Below are 17,500 nucleotides of genomic sequence, written 5' to 3' on the forward strand. Positions count from 1 at the left end.
GAAAACGTCCTCACTTCCTCCTCTCCATCCTGTTAAATCTTTGTGATGTCACAGCGACCTTTGACAGTGACCGCCTCCTCCTGAGGCATCGAACGTGACCCTTTCAAAATAAAAGTCCTTTTTCTCACCGATGTAAATCTGTCGGTCGAAGCGCCCGGGTCTCATCAGCGCCGGGTCCAGGATGTCCGGCCGGTTGGTTCCTGCAGAACCACCACGTTGGTCGCCGTGTTGAACCCTGACGGGACAGAGCGCAGTGAGACCTGTGACATCACAGCCACAGTGACGTCATCACAGTTAAACACGGGCGCCGTCACCCACCGTCCATCTCCACCAGCAGCTGGTTCAGCGTGTTCTCCTGCTCGCTCTGTCCCCGAAGTTCCCCGCCCTCGTTTCCGTCCCACGGCGTCGATCTCATCGATGAAGAGGATGCAGGGGGCGTTCTTCCTCGCCATGACGAACAGGTCTCTGACCTGCACAGGAAGTGACATCATCACGCTGCTCAGCAGGTGGCAGTACAGTATCTCAGGATCTGCAAGAACAGGATATGAGGCGGTGTGCGTGGCTCACCCTGGCGGGGCCGACGCCCACGAACATCTCCAGGAACTCTGAGCCGTTCACCGTGATGAACGGGACGTTGGCCTCGCCGGCCGTCGCTTTGGCCAGGAGGGTCTTTCCTGTGCCTGGAGGACCCGTCAGGATGGCGCCCTGCACACAAGCAACCGTTTACTGCTGACCCTCACCAGAGAGCCCCCGCCCTCACCTGAGAGCCCCCACCCTCACCTGAGAGGCCCCGCCCTCACCTGAGAGGCCCCGCCCTCACCTGAGAGCCCCCGCCCTCACCTGAGAGCCCCCGCCCTCACCTGAGAGGCCCCGCCCTCACCTGAGAGCCCCCGCCATCACCTGAGAGGCCCCACCCTCACCTGAGAGGCCCCGCCCTCACCTGAGAGCCCCCACCCTCACCAGAGAGGCCCCGCCCTCACCTGAGAGGCCCCGCCCTCACCTCGCCCCCCCCCCCCCCCTCACCTTGGGGATCTTGGCGCCCAGGTCCTGGTACTGTTTGGACCCCCCCCCCCCTCACCTTGGGGATCTTGGCGCCCAGGTCCTGGTACTGTTTGGACCCCCCCCCCCCCTCGGGGACCCCCCCCCCCCTCACCTTGGGGATCTTGGCGCCCAGGTCCTGGTACTGTTTGGGGACCCCCCCCCTCCCCTCGGGGACCCCCCCCCCCCCCACCTTGGGGATCTTGGCGCCCAGGTCCTGGTACTGTTTGGACCCCCCCCCCCTCCCCTCGGGGACCCCCCCCCCCCTCACCTTGGGGATCTTGGCGCCCAGGTCCTGGTACTGTTTGGGGACCCCCCCTCCCCTCGGACCCCCCCCCCCCCCTCACCTTGGGGATCTTGGCGCCCAGGTCCTGGTACTGTTTGGGGACCCCCCCCCCTCCCCTCGGGGACCCCCCCCCCCCCCACCTTGGGGATCTTGGCGCCCAGGTCCTGGTACTGTTTGGACCCCCCCCCCCCTCCCCTCGGGGACCCCCCCCCCCTCACCTTGGGGATCTTGGCGCCCAGGTCCTGGTACTGTTTGGGGACCCCCCCCCTCCCCTCGGGGACCCCCCCCCCTCACCTTGGGGATCTTGGCGCCCAGGTCCTGGTACTGTTTGGACCCCCCCCCCCTCACCTTGGGGATCTTGGCGCCCAGGTCCTGGTACTGTTTGGGGACCCCCCCCTCCCCTCGGGGCCCCCCCCCCCCCTCACCTTGGGGATCTTGGCGCCCAGGTCCTGGTACTGTTTGGGGACCCCCCCCTCCCCTCGGGGACCCCCCCCCCCTCACCTTGGGGATCTTGGCGCCCAGGTCCTGGTACTGTTTGGGGTTCTTGAGGAAGTTGACGAACTCCATGATCTCGAGCTTCGCCTCCTCGCAGCCGGCCACGTCTTTGAACTTCACATCGATCTCGTCTTTGAGGATCTTCGCCGTCGTCTCGCTGACGCTGAACAGCCCGCCCATCCCCCGGCCGGGACGCCCCGCCCCCGCCGGCCCACGCCGCAGCATGAACAGCAGGAAGCCGATGATGAGCACCGTGGGGAGCATGCTCAGTAGGAAGGAGCTGAGGAGAGAGGACGGACGTTAGGACGGACCCAGGACCACGTGTGACACGGCCGACACCACCCCGGGAACGGTACCTCACGTCTACGGACGCCGAGGCGTGGCTGCCCGCTAACACGCTCAGAGGGGGAGGGGTCGGCCGCCGAGGCTCGGGGGTGAAGTGTGTGTGAGGGCTCACCTGCTTCTTCGTCACTCGCTCCCAGCGTCCGACACTCAGTTACGTCTGGACTCGGTTCGTAACCCCCCCACACCTGTCTTTGAACGCCCTCTGGAAGCAGGTGAGCCCGCCCCCCCAGCCTCACAGCCAATCAGAAGGTGTGTGTGTGTGTGTGTGTGTGTGTGGCGTGATGTGTATCACAGAACATGGCGCCCTCACCCGTCGCTCTCGGTGGAATAGACCACGGGCAGCCGGTTCTCTCCGTCGATGTTGAGCTCGTACTGCGCCGTCTCCAGGTTCCTCTCAAACGTGTCCACGCTCCCGATGTTGAACCACACGTACTGCTGACACACACACACACACACACACACACACACACACACACACACACACACACACACACACACACACACACACACACACACACACACACACACACACACACACACACACACACACACACACACACACACACACACACACACACACACACACACACACACACACACACACACACACACACACACTTAATGGAAAGTAAAATAATTAAGGCCCCCCTCCCACTGTGCCTCCGTCCCGTAAAGTCTGGTTCCTTTGACCAGTGTGAGTGCAACCGTACCACGTCTAGGAGCGGCACGCTTGCCGTCCACGGCCCGTTTGGGAGAGGTGGGCTTTAGTAAAGCACGTTTGCACGTGTACGAGCACGAGCGTGCGCACGTGTACGAGCACGAGGCCTACGGTGGTTCTGAGGTCATTTCCTGTGCGCCTGTTGGGACGTAGAAAAAAGAAGGAGGGACCATGCGCGGACATTTCAAACAATGGCGGTGAAAGGTTCACGTTGGTGTGATGCGGAGGTGGAGTGTTTACTGCAGATTTGGTCGATGAAAAGATTCAAAAACAGTCGACAAGACGCACAAAAACTCCGAGGTCTACGGAAAGATCTGGAAACAAAGCCACGCATCGCCATGACGTCATCAATGCGTGTGACGTGTTACGGCGTGATGACGTATAGGCAGCAAGAAGCATTCTCCGAGGCCCAGGTAGTGTGAGCACAAACGGGCCTGGAGGGGGGGACAAGGACCCTAAAGCACGGGGCACGGCACGGAGGAACAGTGGGAGGGCGCTCTAACCTGTGACGGCTGCACAGTGGGAGGGCGCTCTGACCTGTGACTGAGGCACAGTGGGAGGGCGCACTAACCTGTGACGGAGGCACAGTGGGAGGGCGCTCTAACCTGTGACGGCTGCACAGTGGGAGGGCGCTCTGACCTGTGACTGAGGCACAGTGGGAGGGCGCACTAACCTGTGACGGAGGCACAGTGGGAGGGCGCTCTAACCTGTGACGGAGGCACAGTGGGAGGGCGCTCTAACCTGTGACTGAGGCACAGTGGGAGGGCGCTCTAACCTGTGACGCAGGCACAGTGGGAGGGCGCTCTAACCTGTGACTGAGGCACAGTGGGAGGGCGCTCTAACCTGTGACAGAGGCACAGTGGGAGGGCGCTCTAACCTGTGTAAACAGTAACTCACCCCGTCCACCGGCGTCTTCCCCGGAGAGAAGACGACTTTAACGTAACGCTTGTTGACCACCTCCAACCGGTCCACCTGGAAACACACACACACACACACACACACACACACACACACACACACACACACACACACACACACACACACACACACACACACACACACACACACACACACACACACACACACACACACACACACACACACACACACACACACACACACACACACACACACACACACACACACACACACACACACACACACACCGTTACACTCAGGGGCAGGTGAACAGGTGAGCAGGTGTGCAGGTGAACAGGTGAACAGGTGCGAGCGGCGTTCTCCTCACCACTCCTTTGGACAGGTAGGTGTTGACAAAGTCCTTCCAGGTGACCTCTCGTCCTCCGTCCCTGAAGAAGAAGTAGTAGGTGACGGCGGTCCAGAACGCCGCCCCGCCCAGGAGGAACACACGGAACTCCTTATCGTCCCAGGGGACGTCGCCCTGAAACACACACAGCCGGGTTCAGGTCCAGAGCACCAGGTGAGCAGCGCCTCCACAGGTGGACTCAGGAACTGACCTTCTGCAGACGGCTGTACCAGTGGGACTCCTCCCTGCGCCCTCCGCGTTTTCCTCCTCCTCCACCCGCTCCTCCTCCTCCTCCTCCTCCTCCACCCGCTCCTCCTCCTCCTCCTCCCCCTCCTCCTCCTCCCTCTCCTCCTCCGTCTCCCCCTGACCTCTCAGAATCTCTCTGAGCATCGCCAGGTTTGACGTCTGCGAACAGAAAATCCATCAATCAGTCCGTAGATTTCACAGTAGGTGACAGTACGTGACGGTAGGTGACAGTAGGTGACGGCAGGTGACGGTAGGTGACAGTAGGTGACTGTAGGTGACGGTAGGTGACAGCAGGTGACGGTACGTGATGGTAGGTGACAGTAGGTGACGGCAGGTGACGGTAGGTGACAGTAGGTGACTGTAGGTGACAGTAGGTGACGGTAGGTGACGGTAGGTGACAGTAGGTGACTGTAGGTGACAGTAGGTGACAGTAGGTGACAGTAGGTGACGGTGGGTGACAGTAGGTGACGGTGGGTGACAGTAGGTGACGGTAGGTGACAGTACGTGACGCAAGGTGATAGTACGTGACGGTAGGTGACGGTAGGTGACGGTAGGTGACAGTAGGTGACAGTAGGTGACAGTAGGTGACGGTAGGTGACAGTAGGTGACAGTAGGTGACGGTAGGTGACAGTAGGTGACGGTAGGTGACAGTAGGTGACAGTAGGTGACAGTAGGTGACGGTAGGTGACAGTAGGTGACGGTAGGTGACAGTACGTGACGGTAGGTGACAGTACGTGACGGTAGGTGACAGTAGGTGAGGGTAGGTGACAGTAGGTGAGGGTAGGTGACAGTAGGTGACGGTAGGTGACGGTAGGTGACGGTAGGTGACAGTAGGTGAGGGTAGGTGACAGTAGGTGACGGTAGGTGACGGTAGGTGACAGTACGTGACGGTAAGTGACAGTACGTGACGGTAGGTGACAGTACGTGACGGTAGGTGACAGTACGTGACGGTAGGTGACGGTAGGTGACAGTACGTGACGGTAGGTGACAGCAGGTGATGGTAGGTGACAGTAGGTGACAGTAGGTGATGGTAGGTGACTGTAGGTGGCGACACGTGACGGTAGGTGACAGTAGGTGACGGTAGGGGACAGTAGGTGACGGTAGATGACGGTAGGTGACGGTAGGTGACGGTAGGGGACGGCAGGTGACGGCAGGTGACAGTATGTGACGGCAGGTGACGGTATGTGACAGTTTCTACCTTTGGTTTCTGCTTCAGCTTCCGTGTTTGTTGGAATTTTCTGACTTTCTGGAAAATATTTTTCAAAACCTGAAGAAAGAAAAACACGAAACACTGAAACCAGGTCTGAACCTTCACAGATGCCCCCCCCCCCCTCCTCGGCCCGGTCCTCACAGAGACTCCTAAAACACCGCGCCGTACCTTTAGGCGGCCTGGAGCTCAGCCGCCGGTACACTCCCATGAGGTCACTCAGCAGGCTCCGCCCCCTCTCTACCTGTCCCACGCCGGACGCACACGTCACCTGACAGACAGGAAGCAGAGTTTAACACGGGGGTTTCAAACCTTTTCAAATGTGTCCCAGCTTTTTTCCTGTTTCACTTCATGTGACTGACATCAGCAGACAGGAAGTAACCAAGGACCAATGCTGTTGCCTAGCAACGGAATTCTGTTTAAAGGTCAAGACCATTGAAGTCCACCGGTGCAGCATGAGTCCTGTTTAAGTGTTTAACTATTAAAGTGTCTGTGACTAACGGGGCTCCCTGAACCAGCCAATCACAGCGCAGCCCTCTGACGTCACACAGGTGAGTCTACCTGCCGTGACAGCGGGTTGTTATCAAACAGCAGCGGGGTCATGTTAGCATGCTAGCCTGTTAGCATCACCTACCAGCCTGAGCGGGGCGGCGGAGGGCAGCAGCAGCCGCCGGGCCGAGCTCCTGCAGCCGGCGGACAGCAGGTACCGGTGGGCCATCCTCACACCAGGACCGGGGTCCAAACACCGGGACCGGGACTGGGGTTCAAACACCAGGACCGGGGTCTAGACTCTGCCCAGCAGCAGTGGTCCTGTTCCGTAACAACACTGCTCCGCCATCTTGTCTGAAGCCTTCTTCTTCTTCTACTGCTTCAGTTTGACTTAGAGGAGTTCAGCGCCCCCCGGAGGACCAACCGGGTTACTGGAGCTAAGCGTGCTAAAGTGTCCACACCTGTGCTAAACTGTCCACACCTGTGCTAAAGTGTCCAAACCTGTGCTAAAGTGTCCACACCTGTGCTAAAGTGTCCAAACCTGTGTTAAAGTGTCCAAACCTGTGCTAAAGTGTCCTCTAGGAGCATAAACGTGTGTTAAAGTGTCCTCTAGGAGCATAAACGTGTGTTAAACTGTCCTCTAGGAGCATAAACGTGTGTTAAAGTGTCCTCTAGGAGCATAAACGTTTGTTAAAGTGTCCTTTAGGAGCATAAACGTGTGTTAAAGTGTCCTCTAGGAGCATAAACGTGTGTTAAAGTGTCCTCTAGGAGCATAAACGTGTGTTAAAGTGTCCTCTAGGAGCATAAACGTGTGCTAAAGTGTCCTCTAGGAGCATAAACGTGTGTTAAAGTGTCCTCTAGGAGCATAAACGTGTGTTAAAGTGTCCTCTAGGAGCATAAACGTTTGTTAAAGTGTCCTCTAGGAGCATAAACGTGTGCTAAAGTGTCCTCTAGGAGCATAAACGTGTGCTAAAGTGAACTCTAGGAGCATAAACGTGTGTTAAAGTGTCCTCTAGGAGCATAAACGTGTGTTAAAGTGTCCTCTAGGAGCATAAACGTGTGCTAAAGTGTCCTCTAGGAGCATAAACGTGTGTTAAAGTGTCCTCTAGGAGCATAAACGTGTGCTAAAGTGTCCTCTAGGAGCATAAACGTGTGTAAAAGTGTCCTCTAGGAGCATAAACGTGTGTTAAAGTGTCCTCTAGGAGCATAAACGTGTGTTAAAGTGTGAATAATTTAATATAAACACAGTTATATTAATATGCAGTAATTTAATATATATATAAATATACAGTAATAAAGTATAAATACAGTTATATTAATATACAGTAATGTAATATAATTATACAGTAATATAACATATATTAATGTACAGTACCCCCCCAGGTGCATGCCGGGTACCGCGGGATGGAGCCTGCTGCAGCCGCTGACCGCTGCCTGTTTCCCGGTGCGTCTCCGTGTTTGCAGCCGGTGAAGGCGCGCTGTCAGCGGCCTCAGGACTTTCATCAGAGCGGAGCTGCCGGTGTCATTGAGCTATGAGGTAAACACACGCTCCGGCCGCTTATTACCCGGGTATAACCGGGTTAGTTAGCCCGGTTATACCCGGGTTATAAAGGCTCAGAGAAGGACACCTGATGCTAACATGCTAACACATCGGCTGGGTGACAGCTAGCTGGTTAGCTTGTAGCCTCGGTTAGCTTGTTTGGTTTAGTTTGTCTCTGTTGGCCCGGATCACTTCTTTTGTCCCGGGTTAGGATCTCTGACATGCTAATGTGAGCCGGGCCGAGCCGGGCCAACCGAGCAGCTAACAGCTAACAGCTAACTGACAGGGCTCTCTCAGCTGTCAGTTAGCTGTTAGCTGTTAGCTGCTCGGTTAGCCTGGAAAACTGTTAGCCGGACATAAAAAGTGACAGAAACGTCAACTTGGGCATGACGTCATCATATCTATTTGACACATGTAGTGACGTATATGTGACGTATGTGACACCGCAGCGGGACGGTTAACCGGCAGCTAACTAGCTAGCTGCTAACGCTAGCATGTGGGCCTGGACTAGCTGACAGGAGGACAGACAGGTGGACAGGAGGACAGACAGACAGGTGAACAGGACAGACAGGTGGACAGACAGGTGGACAGGAGGACAGACAGACAGGTGAACAGGACAGACAGGTGGACAGACAGGTGAACAGGAGGACAGACAGGTGAACAGGAGGACAGACAGACAGGTGGACAGGACAGACAGGTGAACAGGAGGACAGACAGGTGAACAGGAGGACAGACAGACAGGTGGACAGGACAGACAGGGGGACAGACAGGAGGACAGACAGGAGGACAGACAGACAGGTGGACAGACAGGGGGACAGACAGACAGGGGGACAGACAGGTGGACAGGAGGACAGACAGGAGGACAGACTGCTGCTCTCTAACCCGTGTCCGTGTCCCGTGCAGGCGCGGCGTGCTGACTCCTGCAGGCGTCCTGGCTCCTGGACTATGCTGTGTTCGTCCTCTGGGTGGCGCCTCCTGAGCCGAGCTCGCCGCCTCCCTCCCTGCCCCCCCCGCCCCGCCGCTCAGCCCGTCGCCATGTACGCCACCCGCCTCTACGGCGCCGGGGGGGGAGGAGGAGGGGGGGTGAAGCAGGGGCGCAGGGCGGGGCTGACCGTGCTCGAGGCGCCTCACCCCCACCTCCCCCACCACTCGGCCCCGCCCCCCCCCGCTTACCCGCTGTACCCGGGGCGCCCCGACGCCCACCGAGGAGCGCACTTCCACTACCACGCCCACTCTCAGCCCGCCCACCTGGCCCCGCCCCCGCCGCCCCCCCACTACCAGCACCACGCACACTTCCACACATACGGAGGGGGCGGGGCTCCGGCCGGCGCCGGCAGCAAGAAGAAGACGTGGAACTTCATCCACGAGAAGATGAGCTACGACACGTTCTTCACCATGAAGCGCCTGATCGAGCGCTCGCGGCGCCCTGACGAGGTGCTGCGCTGGGTCACGCAGAACCCCGCCAAGATCTCCCACAACCACTACCCCGTCGCCCTGCAGAAGATCGGACAGCTGCTGCAGGCCACGCCCCCGCCGCCGCCGCCACGGGGCGGGGCGGACGACCCCGACGGCTTGGCTTCAGGAGCAGAGGGCGGGGACGGGCGCCAGATCCTGGAGCAGCAGGACTTCCAGACGCTCTGCGACGCCATCGTCAACGACTGCGCCAAGTTCGACAACTTCAGCATCGTCAACTGTCTGTACGCCGTGGCAGCGCTCGGTGAGTGGGTCAGCTGACACCGCTGTTACCACGGCAACGTGACCACGGCAACGTGACCACGGCGGCCTTTACACACTGCAGGGAACCTGTGGTTGTTATGATGATGGTTATTATATTATTATTATTGTTATTGTTGTTTCAGAAGCTTAAAGTTTAATAAGTGATGAATTAGTTTCTACCAGAGGAGGGGGTCTAACGTGGTCTAACGTGGTCTAACGTGGTCTGAGGGGGTCTAACGTGGTCTAACGTGGTCTGAGGTGGTCTGAGGGGGTCTAACGTGGTCTGAGGGGGTCTAACGTGGTCTAAGGTGGTCTGAGGGGGTCTATCGTGGTCTAACGTGGTCTATCGTGGTCTAACGTGGTCTATCGTGGTCTAACGTGGTCTAACGTGGTCTAACGTGGTCTGAGGTGGTCTAACGTGGTCTAAAGTGGTCTAAGGTGGTCTAACGTGGTCTGAGGGGGTCTAACGTGGTCTAAGGTGGTCTAACGTGGTCTAAAGTGGTCTAAGGTGGTCTAACGTGGTCTGAGGGGGTCTAACGTGGTCTAACGTGGTCTGAGGTGGTCTAACGTGGTCTGAGGTGGTCTAACGTGGTCTATCGTGGTCTCTCCAGGTCTTCCCAGTGACTCGGCGGTGGTCCAGGTGCTGGAGGCGGAGTCCCAGTCCAGACTGCCCCAGTTCAACCAGAAGGACGTGTCGATGGTGTTCAGCTCCAGCATGAAGCTGCACCCGGGCAGCCAGCACCCCCTGACCGAGGCGTGCCTGAGCGGCCTGGAGAAGAACCTGGAGCGGGAGCGCCACCCGCAGACGCTCTTCCTGCTGCTCTCCTACTACAGACTCAAGTGGCGCTCGCTGCAGCCGCAGGAGCCCGCCAACGCCAACGCCACCGCCGCCACCGCCACGACCACGCCCTCAAACCCCGAACAGCTGCTCGCCAACAGGTGAGGAAGCTGGTGTGTGTGTGTGTGTGTGTGTGTGTGTGTGTGTGTGTGTGTGTGTGTGTGTGTGTGTGTGTGTGTGTGTGTGTGTGTGTGTGTGTGTGTGTGTGTGTGTGTGTGTGTGTGTTTGAATGCCTTCACCGTGCTGCCCCGAGCTAACCGCTGTTAGCCCCGAGCTAACCGCTGTTAGCCACGTCCTGCTGTTAGCATCTCTCCTGGATCTCCCGGTGGCTCTGGTTCCTCCGCTCCTCGCCATCTGTCGCTTCAAAGTGGTTCCAGGAGCTGGAGCCAATCAGGTGTCAGCGCTGTGACGTAGCTGAGCAGCGACTGTTGTGATGCAGCAACGATGGCGTCTCTGATGGAGGAGCAGGGGCCAACATGGCCGCTGCTCTGGGGCTTAGGTGGAACCAGGGTTTCACCGCTCGGTTTCCATGGGAACGGCTGAAGCGGCGCGTCACTAAAGATGACGGACGCGTGGTTCATCCAATCAGACGCGAGGGTCTTTGCTCAGGCCCCGCCTCCTGAGGTCACTTTGCTGTGGAGCGATGGCGCCGGAGGAACCACTCACCTGAGCACAAAGGTGTGATGTCATATCCTGTCTCTGTCCCTAAGGAAAATCCTGCGTCTGGTCAAACACACGCTGGCGAGCGTCAGCGGCGTCCGTGACCAGGAGATGGCGCTGCTGGATGAGATGCTGGCGGCGTGCGTGCGGGAGGCGAGCAACAAGAGCCTGGAGGTGATCTTCAGCTCGCACCTGTTCTACCAGAACCGTCAGGAGCGCTTCATCAGCAGCCTGGCAGGTAACCAGCGGGGCCCTTCAAAATAAAAGCACCGGCAGGAAACACACCTCTGATCACATGACGTGTCCCCCCCCCCCCCCCCCCCCCACAGAGGAGCTGCCCAGGAAGGTGGACAGCATCACGCCGTACACCATGGCGCTCATCGCCAAGTACATCGCTCGCCACCGCCTCAGGGAGACCGACCTGCTGGACACCATCGCCGACTTCCTGGTGAAGAAGGCCGAGTACCTGGACAGCAAGGTGAGGAGGGGGGGGGGGGGGGGCAGGGAGGACGGGGGGGGCAGGGAGGGGAGGACGGGGGGGACAGCAGGGTGAGGACGGGGGGGGGGGGGGGCAGGAAGGGGAGGACGAGGACGGGGGGGGGGCAGAGAGGTGAGGACGGGGGGAGGGGGCAGGGAGGGGAGGACAGGGGGGACACTGAGGACAGGGGGGGGCAGCAAGGTGAGGACGGGGGGGGGGCAGGGGGGACGCTGGGGACAGGAAGGGGAGGACGGGGAGGACTTCAGGTGGATGTGGTCCTGAGGTGGATGTGGTCTTCAGGTGGATGTGGTCCTGAGGTGGATGTGGTCCTGAGGTGGATGTGGTCTTGAGGTGGATGTGGTCCTGAGGTGGATGTGGTCTTGAGGAGGATGTGGTCCTGAGGTGGATGTGGTCTTGAGGTGGATGTGGTCCTGAGGTGGATGTGGTCCTGAGGTGGATGTGGTCTTCAGGTGGATGTGGTCCTGAGGTTGATGTGGTCCTGAGGTTGATGTGGTCCTGAGGTGGATGTGGTCCTGAGGTGGATGTGGTCCTGAGGTGGATGTGGTCCTGAGGTGGATGTGGTCTTCAGGTGGATGTGGTCCTGAGGTGGATGTGGTCCTGAGGTGGATGTGGTCCTGAGGTGGATGTGGTCTTGAGGTGGATGTGGTCTTGAGGTGGATGTGGTCCTGAGGTGGATGTGGTCTTCAGGTGGATGTGGTCCTGAGGTGGATGTGGTCTTGAGCCCAGGTGTCCCCCCCCCCCAGGTGATCCAGAAGCTGGTGTTCCCGTTCAGCAGGATGAGCTACCGTCCGTCCCAGGAGCAGGTCTTCTTCTCCCGCCTGGAGGAGGTGGTGGAGCTGAAGGCGCTCAGCTCGCCGCTCGCCACCGTCAACATCCTCATGTCCCTGTTCCAGCTGGGCCACTTCCCGGGGCTGGTGCTGCACCGCGTCTTCTCCCCCGCCTTCATCAGCAACGTCACCAGTCAGTACACGGAGCCGGGCCCTGCTCCTGATATGTCCCTGGTTCTGGTTCTGGTCCCTGTGTGACGTGCTCTCTGTTCCACAGACAGCCCGTACGCTCTCATCGTGCGGCGCTACCTGTCTCTGCTGGACGCCGCCGTGGAGCTGGAGTACCGGGAGTACACGGGGCCAAGGCTGCAGGACGCCCACAAGGTCCTGATGTTCGACCACGCCCTCACCGCCGACGAGGTCAACCGCAAGTACAGGTAACACACACCTGTACACACACCTGTACACACACCTGTCCTCACCTGTACACACACCTGTACACACACCTGTACACACACCTGTCCTCACCTGTACACACACCTGTACACACCTGATACCTGTACACACACCTGTACACACACCTGTCCTCACCTGTACACACACCTGACACCTGTACACAAACCTGTACACACACCTGATACCTGTGCACACACCTGTACACACACCTGTCCTCACCTGTACACACACCTGTACACAAACCTGTACACACACCTGTACACTCACCTGATACCTGTACACACACCTGTCCTCACCTGTACACACACCTGTCCTCACCTGCACACACACCTGTCCTCACCTGTACACACACCTGTCCTCACCTGTCCTGTCCTCACCTGTGTGTGTGTGTGTGTGTTGACAGTTACAAAGGTCTGGTGGCTGAAGCTCTGAGACAACTGGTCGGAGAACAGAACTACAAACAGGACGAGGTCCTGGCCCCAGGGTACTACACAGGTACACACACACACACACACACACAGGTATACACACACACACACACACACAGGTACACACACACACACACACAGGTACACACAAACACACACACAGGTACACACACACACACACACACAGGTACACACACACACATACACACACACTCAGGTACACACACACACACACTCTGGTGGTCTTCATGTGTGTGTGTGTGTGTGTGTGTCTGCAGACTTTGTGCTGTGGATGGACGGTTCTGGTCGGGTCCTGCCCATCAGGACCGGAGCGGGTCTGGCGCTCAGCATCGTCCCGCCGTCCTGCGTTGCCGTGGCGTCCAAAGCAGGTGATGGTGCGGTCGCCGTGGTGACTTCAGAGTTCCAGAAGTTCTCTCCGTTCGCTGCGCTGGAGGAGGGCGTGGAGTCGGCGTGTCAGGTGGGCGAGGCGCTGGGCGGACCCGGGGAGCCGCGGCCCTTCCTGCCCCACCACATCCGCAGCACCCCGGGGGCCCCGCCGCCCTCAGGGCCCCTGAGGCCCGGGACCAACGGGGGCCCCTACGGCTCCTACTACGTCCCTGCGGTGGAGTACTACTCCAGTCTGGCTAAGGAGCACTCTCTGGAGAGCCAGGACAGCTCCACGCTCAGCAGCCCCCCCTCTGACGCCCTGGCCCCGCCCGGCGCCACGGGGCCTGCGGGGGCCACGGCCCCGGACTCACTCTTCCAGTTCTCCATCGGGAAGATCCTGGAGGACGAGGGGGGGGCCCCGGGGGGCGCCAGCACCGACTGCGAGCTGCCGGGATTCTACGAGGGCGTGACGTTCTCTGAAGGGGCCGACAGAGCGCCGCCCTCGCCACAGCTCCACCCCCCCGACCGCCACGACGCTGACAACCCCCCGCCCGACCTGAGGCCAATCAGGAGGTCCGTAGAACTACACCGTCACCATTCATCTAAACTACACCGTCATTGTTCTTCTAAACTACACCGTCACATTCATCTAAACTACACCGTCACATTCATCTAAACTACACCGTCACATTCATCTAAAACTACACCGTCACCGTTCATCTAAAACTACACCGTCACCGTTCATCTAAACTACACCGTCACATTCATCTAAAACTACACCGTCACCGTTCATCTAAAACTACACCGTCACCGTTCATCTAAACTACACCGTCACCGTTCATCTAAACTACACCGTCACCGTTCATCTAAACTACACCGTCATGTTCATCTAAACTACACCGTCACTGTTCTTCTAAACTACACCGTCACCGTTCATCTAAAACTACACCGTCACCGTTCATCTAAACTACACCGTCACCGTTCATCTAAAACTACACTGTCACCGTTCATCTAAAACTACACCGTCACATTCATCTAAAACTACACCGTCACCGTTCATCTAAACTACACCGTCACCATTCATCTAATACTACACCGTCACATTCATCTAAACTACACCGTCACATTCATCTAAACTACACCGTCACATTCATCTAAAACTACACCGTCACCGTTCATCTAAACTACACCATCACCATTCATCTAAACTACACCGTCACCGTTGATCTAAACTACACCGTCACATTCTTCTAAACTACACCGTCACCGTTCATCTAAACTACACCGTCACCGTTCATCTAAACTACACCGTCACCGTTCATCTAAACTACACCGTCACATTCATCTAAAACTACACCGTCACCGTTCATCTAAACTACACCGTCACATTCATCTAAAACTACACCGTCACTGTTCATCTAAACTACACCGTCACTGTTCATCTAAACTACACCGTCACCGTTCATCTAAACTACACCGTCACCGTTCATCTAAACTACACCGTCACTGTTCATCTAAACTACACCGTCACCGTTCATCTAAACTACACCGTCATGTGTGTGTGAAACTACAGCGTCTCACATGTGTGTGTGTGACTGTGTGTGTGTGTGTGTGTGTCTCTGTGTGTGTGTCTGTGTGTGTGTGTGTGTGTGTGTGTCTCTGTGTGTGTGTATGTGTGTGTGTGTCTGTGTGTGTCTCTGTGTGTCTCTGTGTGTGTGTGTGTGTGTCTGTGTGTGTCTGTGTGTGTGTCTCTGTGTGTCTCTGTGTCTGTGTGTGTGTGTGTGTGTGTGTCTCTGTGTGTGTGTGTGTGTGTGTGTGTGTGTGTGTGTGTGTCTCTCTCTCTGTGTGTGTGTGTGTGTCTCTGTGTGTGTGTGTGTGTGTGTGTGTGTGTGTGTGTGTGTCTCTGTGTGTGTGTCTCTGTGTGTTTGTGTGTGTGTCTCTGTGTGTGTGTGTGTGTGTGTGTGTCTCTGTGTCTCTGTGTCTGTGTGTGTGTGTGTGTGTGTGTCTCTGTGTGTGTGTGTGTTTGTGTGTGTGTGTGTGTGTGTGTGTGTCTCTGCGTGTGTTTGTGTGTGTGTCTCTGTGTGTGTGTGTGTGTGTCTCTGTGTGTGTGTCTCTGTGTGTGTGTGTGTGTGTCTCTGTGTCTCTCTCTCTGTGTGTGTGTGTGTGTGTGTGTGTGTGTGTGTGTGTGTGTGTCTCCTCAGGGTGGTCATGTCCGTCAATGATAAGTGGCATTACTGTCACAACTCTGAGGTTCTGGTCGGATCTCGAGCGATGAGAGACCGACACCTGAGACTGCTGGGCTACACCATCCTCCAGGTACACACACACACACACACACACACACACACACACACACACACACACACACACACACAGGTACACCATCCTACAGGTACACACACACACACACAGGTACACACACACACACACACTTGGCTAACCTCCCTCTCTCTCTCTCTCTCCCTCTCTCTCTCTCCCTCTCTCTCTCTCTCTCCCTCTCTCTCTCTCCCCCTCTCTTGTCCTCCCTCTCTCTCTCTCTCTCCCTCTCTCTCTCTCCCTCTCTCTCTCTCTCTCCCTCTCTCTCTCTCTCTCTCTCTCTCCCTCTCTCTCTCTCCCCCTCCCTCTCTCTCTCTCCCTCTCTCTCTCTCCCCCTCTCTCTCTCTCTCTCCCTCTCTCCCCCTCTCCCTCTCTTGTCCTCCCTCTCTCTCTCTCTCTTCCTCTCTCTTGTCCTCTCTCTCTCCCCCTCTCTTGTCCTCCCTCTCTCTTGTCCTCTCTCTCTCTCCCCCTCTCTCTCTCTCTCTTGTCCTCTCTCTCTCCCTCTCTCTCTCTCTCTCTCTCCCCCTCTCTCTTGTCCTCTCTCAGCTTCCGTACTCGGAGCTGGAGAAGTTGAACGGTATCGAGGAGGTGAAGCTCTACCTGCACAAGAAGCTGCTGGACGTCCCCCTATGACTGTGTGTGTGTGTGTGTGTGTGACTGTGTGTGTGTGTGTGTGAGTGTGTGACTGTGTGACTGTGTGTGTGTGAGTGTGTGACTGTGTGTGTGCTGCTGTGACGGTGCGTTCAGGGACCGGAGTCTAAAGTTCCTGGGGTCTTTGAACGCAGCGTGGGTGATGCTCCGCTGTGATTGGTCTGTTCTGAACAGCAGCTGTGATGTGATGTGTGTGTGTGTGTGTGTGTGTGTGTGTGTGTGTGTGTGTGTGTGTGTGTGTGTGTGTGTGTGTGTGTGTGTGTGTGTGTGTGTGTGTGTGTGTGTGTGTGTGTGTGTGTGTGTGTGTGTGTGTGTGTGTGTGTGTGTGTGTACATGTTTTCTGGGGGTGGGGGGGGCGGAGTCCCTTTTTCTAAAGTTTGGTAACCATGGTAACGATGCATGCGGGACTGTTTTATATGAGCCTGGGGGAGCAGGGGCTGCTGGGAGCTGGAGTCCTGGTGCACGCCCTCTCACGTGGCGAGCGTGCCCGAGGACGGCGAGCGTGCCCGAGGACGGCGAGCGTGCCCGAGGACGGCGAGGGCCGCGGGGTCAAAGGTCGGGTTATTTATTTGTGTACGAGGTGACGGACGGACGGACGGACGGACGTGTGACGGGAAACTAGAGTTTATAAAAATCTATGATTCAGAAAAATATTAAAATGTAAAACCTCCACTGGGCTCTGAGTCTGTGTGTGTGTGTGTGTGTGTGTGTGTGTGTGAGAGAGAGAAGTGTGTGTGTGTGTGTGTGTGTGTGACGTCAGGTGATCCATATATCAGATATTAAAGACTGATTTTGCTCTCAAAGAACTTGATTTCCTTCTTACACCAGAGAGACACACACACACTTCTCTCTCTCTCACATACACACACACTTCTCTCTCTCACACACACACACACACTTCTCTCTCTCACACACACACACACACACTTCTCTCTCTCTCACATACACACACACTTCTCACACACACTTCTCTCTCTCTCACATACACACACACTTCTCTCTCTCACACACACACACACACACACACACTTCTCTCTCTCACACACACACACACACACACACTTCTCTCTCACACACACACACACACACTTCTCTCTCTCACACACACACAAATACACTCACACACTTCTCTCTCTCACACACACACACACACT

The 17,500-nt window shown here is 57.1% G+C and overlaps 1 protein-coding gene and 1 pseudogene across 2 annotated transcripts; one reads left to right on the top strand and one right to left on the bottom strand.

The window, feature by feature from the left end:
• Positions 1–48: 48 nt before the first annotated feature.
• Positions 49–6,435, bottom strand: LOC310957816 (mitochondrial inner membrane m-AAA protease component AFG3L2-like; annotated as a pseudogene). The gene is made up of 11 exons (XR_014593854.1): positions 6,234–6,435; positions 5,771–5,870; positions 5,591–5,659; positions 4,358–4,551; positions 4,129–4,281; positions 3,780–3,854; positions 2,475–2,599; positions 1,826–2,099; positions 568–705; positions 319–470; positions 49–235 (listed from the first exon to the last, which is right to left on the bottom strand). The product of XR_014593854.1 is annotated as a mitochondrial inner membrane m-AAA protease component AFG3L2-like (transcript).
• Positions 6,436–7,484: 1,049 nt separating this feature from the next.
• Positions 7,485–17,016, top strand: fastk (Fas-activated serine/threonine kinase). The gene is made up of 11 exons (XM_083929093.1): positions 7,485–7,625; positions 8,532–9,345; positions 9,956–10,283; positions 10,893–11,080; positions 11,172–11,320; positions 12,085–12,301; positions 12,386–12,545; positions 12,968–13,059; positions 13,271–13,952; positions 15,581–15,695; positions 16,242–17,016. Exons 2-11 carry the CDS (start codon positions 8,574–8,576, stop codon positions 16,326–16,328), a joined length of 2,790 nt encoding a protein of 929 aa, XP_083785219.1. The 5' UTR covers positions 7,485–7,625; positions 8,532–8,573; the 3' UTR covers positions 16,329–17,016.
• Positions 17,017–17,500: the final 484 nt, after the last annotated feature.

This window comes from Echiichthys vipera, assembly GCF_963691815.1.
Source record: "Echiichthys vipera genome assembly, chromosome: 15".
Taxonomy (NCBI): Eukaryota; Metazoa; Chordata; class Actinopteri; order Perciformes; family Trachinidae; genus Echiichthys; species Echiichthys vipera.